Here is a 9,937-nt window from a genome sequence, read left to right on the forward strand (position 1 = left end):
TAAGTGTTTTGATAATTATTATTTGTTTTGCTGTCTTTTCAACACACATCGATCGAAACCATCAACCGGTTATAAAGATAATTACTATCTGTAATAAATATCGATAGAAACTGTAACAACTGTTAACAAAGCTCAAAAAAGGTATTCAATAATATATGTACCACATATCGATAGAAACTGTTAAAAAAGTTCATAAAGATAATAGTCATTGTTTTCAACTCCCACAGGGCGTAGAAGAGCCATTGTTGTAAACTTCGCTAACGATGTGACTACCCACTGCGCAGTGTAGAGACTTCAGCCGAGGAAAAAGGTCCACCAAGGCCAAAAACGCTGAAATAAATGTATGTGATAAGCATGGAACGGCAGCATTATCTACAAAACAAACAGAAGCTAAAAAATGTAAATATACTGCTCAAAATTTGCTAAGGATCCCTTTTTATAGTATGTGTAATTTGAAGTTCACCCTTAGCTAGCGTCATGTCACGCATCAAGGATAAATCAATACATAACAAGAGCACCGCATAACGGATGTTACGCTCGGCTACGGGTGCATTTTGAATAAATGAAAGCTTGTCAGAATATTTTTTTAGAGGTCAGTGTCCTTGACCTTTGACCTAGTGACCCCAAAAAGGGTGTGGCGTATAAAACTCATCAAGGTGCATCTAAATATGAAGTTTCAAAGTTGTAGGTGGAAGCAATTTGATTTTAGAGCCAATGTTAAGGTTTAAGCACGACGCGGACGGCGGACGACACGACGAGCTGGCTTTGACAATACCTCTTGGTTTTCTCCGAAAACGCCGAGCTAAAAATGAAATCAAAAACACACATTCTAATATCAAAACCTGCAAAATAAGTTTATGTGAAAATAAAAAGCGATCCTTGGCAAGTTTTGAGTAGTAATGCATGTATATCTGCACGTTTTGGTCGATTATATTTTCGCTCGTTCCCATGTAAATATACTTTTATGTTGGTAATATGTATGAAAAGAACAATTCTTGTTAAAGGACTTCAGTCATCTTGATGACTAAGTTTTATAGACCAAATGAAGGGACCTTAGATTTTATCAAGACAATTTTACACGCGTATGCGGTGCGTTCATACGCCACATCGAGGCTATTTAACGATGTTATTTAAAATGATAGAGATCGGCGCAAAAATGAAATAAAATCCGACTCTGTGGAAGAAATAACTTAAAAAGTTATTAAATCTAGTCCTAAAGGTAAGCACCGGCTGGATATATTGACCATGTTAGAACTCAACAGCTGTTTATACAAAGCTATTTCGTAGAGATTTGTAAAGTGGCGAGTAGTGCACGTCCGTATATAGTGCGTATTGACAAACTCTTTATAATTAATGAAGACGTTTGCTTGTGTTAAATCTTTAAATACGGAGCAGTAAATGGGTTTTGTAATTTATTAAAATGTCCCCCTTCCCCTAGGAAACTAGTTTTACTACAAATGTTCCATATTTTGTAAAAGTGGCCTTACCAAGCTTATGTGCGATTTATTAACACATTCAATTTAATTAATATTATTGAATGTAAACTGCTAAATGTAATATCTTCTGTAAGCAACATAAAACCAACACACCTCGTATGCATTCGCATGCTGGATCTAGACATTTAAGATCGATGTTTAGTTCCCTATATGCATTCCAAAGAAAGGTCTGTATACGGTTTAACATTGAGGGTTTAATTACAATACAGTTCACATCGATAAATTTAGTTTAATTGCTTTTGATATTGTAAGTAAGTGATCTTGACCTCGTGCATCCAATCATGGGATGATTAGATGGGTGTTGTGGTAAAGGGTGTCAACGTAAGAATGAATAGTGGGAATATATGTAACGCGTTTGAACGAAATCCATTGAAGTCATTTCAGTAGGGAAAATGAACGTTTAAACTTTCTGTTTAAAACTAGCTTCATGAAAAACATTACTTTTGAGTGGACACTGTAGATTGCATTTACTTCGCAAATTTGAGCAAAAATTATGTTATAATAATCAATTCTTCCATCTTATCTGACACAGGCGGACTTAAAATGTTGTATTGTACAATATAAATAAAAACAAATGATTTTTGTATGAGAGTTTGTTAAAGAAGTGTGGCGGAATGAGGATATTAGCGAATTAGGTGCTGCACCAGTCTTGATGAATGCTTTCACTATTTAAGAGAAAAACCTGGGAAATGCTCATTGTAGCTGATAAACTTTTACTTGATTAATAAAAGCTTACCTTCTCGGGACGATTTCCCTGATCATCGTACGCCTTGAATACGGAGTAGCACATTTCAGCTAGGCGGACAGTCATTGAAAGAAATGGATCATCTGTCAAATAAGACCTTTCATGCAAGTATATAAAAAATAAAGCAACGAATGCATATGATTAGTTTCTGTTATATCAGTAAATACCCGCTAAAACAAGATATGTGTTTGTCAGAAACACTATGTCCCCTTTTGCGCCGCTTTGAAGCCATATATTTGACCTTTGACCTTTAAGGATGACCTTGACCTTTCACCACTCAAAATGTGCAGCTCCATGAGATACACATGCATGTCAAATATCAAGTTGCTATCTTCAATATTGCAAAAGTTATTGCAAATGTTAAAAGTTGGGGCAAACAAACAAACACACAAACAAATAAACCAACATACAGGGAAAAAACAATATGTCCCCCACTTTAGTGGTGGGGGACATAAAAAATCACGAGTTGGATTGTGCATGCTTGCTAAATATATTTCCTAATCATGAATTAAAGTTATGAAAGAACGCAACTTGGGGCAAGTTTGGGTTTGTAGAAAAATAGTAAAACACGATGTTTAACCCATTTATGCCTAGCGTCGTGAAAAAAGGACTTTGCAAACAACGTAGACCCAGATGAGACGCCGCATGATGCGGCGTCTCATCAAGGTCTGTGCTGTTTGCTTAATATAATTTCTGTAAGAAATATTCTAAATATAGAAATAAATACACTAGACATCCCTTAATTTTGGAAATAAATTAATCCAATTTAAAAGGATGGGAGAGTCCACTAGGCATAAATGGGTTTATATAATGCATATATTATAATACGTACCGTTGTATGCGTTAGTGTCATGCTCTAGGAAAGCCATGGTTTCTTCACGATAAATCTGAAGATTTGTACCTGAAAGTATGGCCAATAAACAATCAACTATGAGAATTATAAAAATAATGTCTAACAAGAGATGTTTGTCAGAATCACAATGCCCCCTATTGCGCCGCATTGAAATAAAATTAATATATCATTTGGCAGGTTTATAAATTATCTCCCTTTTAAAGCTTATAACTTTCCTTGGATTGTATTTGATTTACTTTTGACCTTGTAGGATAACTTGACCTTTCACCACTTAAAATGTGCAGCTTCAAGAGATACAAATGCATGCCAAATATAAAGTTGCTATCTTCAATATTGCAAAAGTTATGGCCAGTGTTAAAAGTTTTTGGACGGACGGACGGACAGACGGACCGACTGATGGTAGAGTTCCTACCAGGGACATAAAAACTTAATATAATGACACGATTGTGATTTGATTACAACCTTGTTTTAGTTTTTCTACACGTTAAATGTTATTGAATCACTATGGTTTTTAATCGCTATTAATAAGCAAATATAAATCTGTGCCACATTAAAGTGCTTAAAATAAATTATACACGGAGGGAAATATCGAAAACGAGAACTGTCTTCTATACTGTGGAAAAATATGCCTTACACTGAAATAGTGGGAAATTGTCATTAAACTGTGCCATGGCGGCCGCCTCCTCCTCTGGGCTAAGGTCCGTCTGAAAATTGTATTGTGAAAAAAATACCCCAATTATACAAGTGCTGTACTCGACATGGAAGTACCCAGTCAGGTGTTTTGCATTTATTAGTGGTCTCATTAACGGACAATTGTATATTTAAATAATCGAGTGACACTCGTAATAATTGCAGGAGTGGTTTTCTTTTCACAATTATTATGAAATGCTTACATTAACACGCAATAGAAATACCAGTAACATAAAGAAATATACTTAAGTACGTGTATGGCTTTATTTTTTTTATAACTGAAGCGTTGACAACCAATTTTACCAATTTTGATGCACGTACCTTCATGTCTTTCATCGAATCGAACAGATCAGTGCAAGCAATTCCTAGCGTTCCCATGTCCGATCGATTTGCTTCCTCCGTGGCTGTTATGGAAAATAACAGCATGTGATTTGATGCATCAGATTGTATGCACAGATCAGTTAAAGTTGAGTGTTCGTATTTGACATTTCAGTTACATTGCGGCGTACGGCGGTCAGGTAACCCACTACTGCGTTAGCAGGTTGGCCACGAACAAGTGCACATAATTTTGCCAATCTTAACACTGCCTTTGTTTGGAAAGTAGGAGGGAATGGACGTTAGGATTTCATGACAGCCCGGTTTGAAGCAATATAGAACACCAGACCTATGGTATCTAAATTCAAGTTGGCGAAAAGGTTCATTTTTACTCAGCTTCAAGACAAGACGAATTTGTTTAGTTCCTGAAATTGATAAATTAATTTTTAAAGTATAAGATATGGGTAAAGTTGTCTCGTTCAAAATGTGTATCGCTCAAAATTTGTATCGCTCAAAATTTGTATCGCTCAAAATTATGCTAAGATTTCACACAATTAAATTTCAAACATTGGTCAAGTATTAAACCCAAATTTAAATAAATTCACGATGATGACGATACTTTATATTAGAAAATAAAATATTGTTCTGCATTTGAAAATTATATAATTAACATAAAATTATACAGCGAATCTCTTGGGTCTCTTTTACAACTATGGAAAATTACATACCTGTGCTAGGATCAGTTGTAGTAAAGAGCTCCCATTCGCGACATTTGGCCCACAGGGAGGCAACTGCAATATAACGTTTTACGGATGGCTAGTCTGCCATGAATCAATACAGGTGCAATTAACAACATGTATGCTTTATTAGGTATCCAACGTGTTAACCCTTTCCCATATAGAAGCTAAGTGAAAATGGCTATGTGCAAACAGCACAAAACAAAAACCGCCTGCGAGTAACTCGTATTATTCAGATTGTATGCCGTTTGCTACTCATCAGTATCTAAGGGTTGGAAATGAAACCTTTAAAATTTAAATCTAGTCAGAAAGGTCTTTAATTTACCTTTCTAAGGGACTACAAATGCATCAACATCGGTATCCAAGTGGTAAAGGGTTCATTTGATGGATCGATGTATAGAAAGTGCTCAGTAATTTATAAGTAAGACAGGCAGGCTGTTCAAGATCAGCATAACAATATACGCATTATTTGTATACAACTTTCGTTTGAAAAATGGTATATTTGATATTCGACGCCACCTGACCGTTTCAAGGAAGACTAATATTTTACTTACATTCCATAAATCCGTAAGGCCAGGTGCTTGTGACATCGGTTTGACGCGCTATTCCAACAAAAATACCATTGCTATTTTTAAAAAGTGAATGAAACATATGGAAATCTCTTATTTTGCATCAATTTGAACTTTTCATAACAGTTGTGGTTTTGTTTTTTTTGTCACCAAAAGAGAAAACAGAAAACAAAGGTCAGTTCGAACAATTAAGCGCCAAATTTGCATTTTGAAAGTAACATTACGTGTTATTTTTACGTATAAATCAACTGTTTGTTATAATGGAATAATAATTGAACACTGAAAAACGCACGACTTTTGTTCAGTTCATGATACCTAGTTCAAGGCTTCGAGATTTAATTATATGTAAACATGTTCCTATGTATAATCAGAGATTGCATAAATTGGCAAGAGATTTACAGGAAAGGGTCCGTCAACCTTTTACCAAAACTATCAAGTAATAAATGTCACAAAGCCATAAAACAATTTTAACACAGTTAAAACCCTGTCATTAAAACGAGTAAACGCCAGTTGTTTTATTTCCACTAACATCTCAAACAATACAGTATATAGATCGGCTGAATATTTTTGTAACATTTAACAATGCACGAATTTTTTCAAGGATATGCAGAAATCTTTAGAGATTCTTTTAAACATGTTTCCATTTTTAGCTCAATGCCGTTGCTTAAAAAAGGTAATTTTCGAATCTTATCAAAGGTAGCAAAACAATTCAAAATTCAACACGCAATTTAGCAAATATGTTCGAGCGTTGCTAAAATTCAAAACACAATATTAAAAAGTTAACAATTTGGTCGGGTGATTAAGACAGGGTCGGTCAGAAAAAAGAAAACAACAAACAAGTGGTTTAGAAAATAAAACCCGAATATATAAAGCTTTACTTACTCGGTGGTGGAGGAACAGCGCGCCTGTTAACAACATGTTGATTCCTCGGAAGAGCGGCAACACAAGCAGAGAAGCAGACAAATAGTAAAACTGTAGCCCCAAACCTCATGGTTGCAAAGCAGCGTTCGATTATGTTTTCAGACAGGCAAGTAAAACAACAACTGAAAAAAGCACTGGATATGCCACGTTTTAAATACTTGCTGATCATTGTGTGGGGCCCGTCTTACCTTGTTAGATTTTAAAATCAAATGCTTATAGCGTGAATTGGATTTCAATACAAAAAAGTAGAAACAGGTTCGTTATCAATGAAGATGGCTCGAACATAATTTTTTGAGGATAGAATCGTATGTCTCTTGCTAAGTATATACCCATTTATAACTAGATACATGTATATGTAATGTGTGTTATTTACCTCGTTTTATGATGGACATCATATGGCCACGGTAAATTGTATGTCAAAGAATACAACATATTTTTAAATTAAACACACCATCGTAGGGCTGCTTATTCGGATCGAAAATAGTTATTGGTTTACGAGCATTGAATATTGCAATCTTTTTAAATATGTGGCAGAAGTTGGCCTTTTCCGCATGGAAAAAACATTCATTTATTATATGTATTTGCATAACAAACTTCGACGGACATTTCATGTAAAATGACGATGATAATAAGACGGAATGTACATGTAATTAGGAACAAAAGGACGGAAATTTAAAGGAAGTGCAGTCTTTTTACAACTGGTTATGTTTTATATTGGTCTATAACGAAATGTTATTCATTAAAGTAAATTCAAAAGGCTTTCACGAAAACTTGAGAGAAAGGCTACCACGTGTTAACACACAGAATCGATCTATTCATTCAAAGTTACAAAAATATATTAATCATCCTGTGTTTTCATAGACACGTGTGTCTTTTTGGCACTTCAACATGCCCATTTGGATGCGTTTAAAATAATCACATACATGCGTTTGCGCATACAAATAATGCATGCGTGCTGTCAAGGTAAACAATATCGTACATACTATAAATACTAGTGCTAAAAGTCATTTTTTAATTGTTCATCAATTAAAAACTTCTTTTTGAGATCTTTATTGATTGCAGTTGTAATACTTGTAATATCAGACACGCTGTCAGCTAAACAACAGAGAAGTTTCCCACAATACCAATTATGGAAAAACCACTCGCTGAAGACTTCTACAGTCGCACAGTCTTAATGTCCTCCATATTCAACATCGTTTTCATAAATACTATTTGAATACATTTTGTAAGTTAATACTCTCAAAACGGGCCTCAAAAGCATTTAATTAACTTGCATAGGTATATCGTGATTCACAATATTCATGTTTTACACGAACCTCTTTCTACACGATTTCCACGACCCCCTGTTTCCACGGTTTCCACGACCTTCGATCATAACGAATTTCACGGTCCTCTGCAAATGCACAATGAGTAATTATTCAATAAGGAATTATGGGACGATATCCATGTGTAGACTGTGCAATGTGTACACACATGCACAGTAATATGGAACAATAGGCTTACTATTACATAGAGGCTTTTCTAGATCTTTTACTAATTGCATGCCCTTTATGAACGAATAGATTTAGCGTTAAATTTGAATCGTGTGAAATTCTTAATTCAATGCTTGAATTGATATTTAAACACTGAGCATAAGGGGTTATCATTAGTTATAAAACAAATATTGCGCTAGTTGATTTGTACATAAGTATGTATCAATCAAGCATCTTCTTGTATTTTCACGCTTTACGTGGAAGGGCGAAGCATTCCAATGATCTTGTATTGATTAATGGTATCATATTACGCATTTTTCAATTAAGCAATCAAATACACCTGATATCCGACAGCAAGAGAACTTAAACTTTGATAAATAATGTGTCACTAACAAAATATTAAGTAAATATATGTAAACGCTTACATACATTATTGAAGTTTCTTCAATGATTTCACATTTTGAATCATTTTATTAAAGAGTATTTGCTCCTAACAATACACAAGTATAGTAATTCAACAAATACCTGCTTAAATGTCACTAAAAAAATCAAAATCCGCCTTAATGTCTCGAATTGGCATCGATATTAAATTATTCACGTTAGCCCTCTCTGATGAGTAGGTCTCACGGGTTGCAGACATGACACGGATAATCTTATCACATGTATAAACAATGCAAATAATGTCACTTGCAAGATGTCCCACCATTTCGGATACTTCCCAATTCTCCGCCATGCAATGTGACAGGATTATGCGTCATTTATGTTGGAACGTTTATTGTAGTACACACCAGCCAAAAATACCGTTTCACCGAAACTACCAAGAAGTCGACTAAATTGATTCTTTTGTGATCTCCACTATCACTTAACAAGTGCCGACGGCAACCCCATCAGTTAACTAGTAAATTTAAAGTAATCTTACAATGCATACATGAAATACAGTGTAACCATGTAAAAGCAATGGATCACTAGTAAAGATTTAGTGCTCAATACGCCGAATGGCTATCGAAATAGATATGTAACCACATAACTAGTATTGCATTTTACCAATTTATCAAGACTTAAACATTAATGGACCTACTCTATGAGGACAAATCTTCGACATTCATTTTACATCACATACTCATACTTCACGCCATTTCGATGAGGATCAGGTTTCCATCAACAAATGTGGGGTTTCTGAACTATCAAGTAGGAAAGGAATAAAGTAATTAAATGTTCGATATGCTAGTACAGCACCAGCATGGTTATTTTTGTTTCGCAGATAATACGTTATTAGATATTAATTCGAGCAAACTGCATACTTTTCTGTAGTTTACTTGTTCTTTATTCATGCATTGAATGTTTTATGTTAAATAAAGTATTGATTCCACAGTTGTCCAAAACACAACATCAATTTGTATGTACATAAGTAATATTGTCAGTTGATTAGAATGTTTCAGTTTACTTATTGTGGTACTACTAAATTACGTGAAAATAAGTGACGTGAAGTGATTTGAAGTGTTTTGTATCGCCAGACTTAATCGTATACATTTTCACATATGTACTGAAGACACTTACATCATTTACATACTTCTGCTGGCTAACTAGCCTAAAAAGTCAATTACTGAAGAATAAATATGCCAATATAATTACCGATATATCTATGTTTGTCGTATGTGTTTTTGAAATGTATAAATAAAGATATAGGATATAGCATTATTTCTGATTGCATTCAAATTATTAGTATACAACTACAAACAACTAAGTGCATGCAATTAAGACTGTGATAAATGAATTGATACCAATTGGTTTGTTTTATTGGCGAAGTAATTTTAAACTAGGCGACCATAGTTGGCCAAACAAAACGTAATATCCTGCAAGATACCTGTATTTATTTATACTACAACTGCGAAATAAGTCTGCTATCCTTCTGCATTCGCATGCATTGATAATCATATAAATAAACATTGATTTGACACATCACATTGTTTTGATTATGTTTAATCAGTTCATGTATATTCAACAGCTAAAGTTAGCTTTAGTGTAAACCTATTAATGTTAGCTCGATTGCATGGAACGCCTATGGCGTATTGATCCATTTTATAAAACAATCCGTTTCCTGGGTACGACTAGTACTGGGTGCATTTCTGTAACAGCTTT

The 9,937-nt window shown here is 34.5% G+C and overlaps 1 protein-coding gene across 1 annotated transcript; it reads right to left on the reverse strand.

The window, feature by feature from the left end:
• LOC127844325 (uncharacterized) lies at nt 1-6,459 on the reverse strand. Its single transcript, XM_052374435.1, has 8 exons — nt 6,288-6,459; nt 5,391-5,438; nt 4,828-4,890; nt 4,106-4,188; nt 3,729-3,798; nt 3,074-3,142; nt 2,233-2,324; nt 1-330 (listed from the first exon to the last, which is right to left on the reverse strand). Exons 1-8 carry the CDS (start codon nt 6,394-6,396, stop codon nt 295-297), a joined length of 570 nt encoding a protein of 189 aa, XP_052230395.1. The 5' UTR covers nt 6,397-6,459; the 3' UTR covers nt 1-294.
• Between the last annotated feature and the right edge of the window lie 3,478 nt (nt 6,460-9,937).

This window comes from Dreissena polymorpha, chromosome 9 (assembly GCF_020536995.1).
Source record: "Dreissena polymorpha isolate Duluth1 chromosome 9, UMN_Dpol_1.0, whole genome shotgun sequence".
NCBI lineage: Eukaryota > Metazoa > Mollusca > Bivalvia > Myida > Dreissenidae > Dreissena > Dreissena polymorpha.

What these genes read in the sequence shown, in the direction of transcription:
- LOC127844325 (XM_052374435.1), bottom strand. Translation starts at nt 6,396, where the DNA reads ATGAGGTTTGGGGCTACAGTTTTACTATTTGTCTGCTTCTCTGCTTGT. An exon ending in CGCTGTTCCTCCACCACCGA is followed by an intron (nt 5,439 to 6,287) that starts GTAAGTAAAGCT and finishes TTGTTGGAATAG; the next exon opens with CGCGTCAAACCGATGTCACA. An exon ending in GCCTTACGGATTTATGGAAT is followed by an intron (nt 4,891 to 5,390) that starts GTAAGTAAAATA and finishes GTTATATTGCAG; the next exon opens with TTGCCTCCCTGTGGGCCAAA.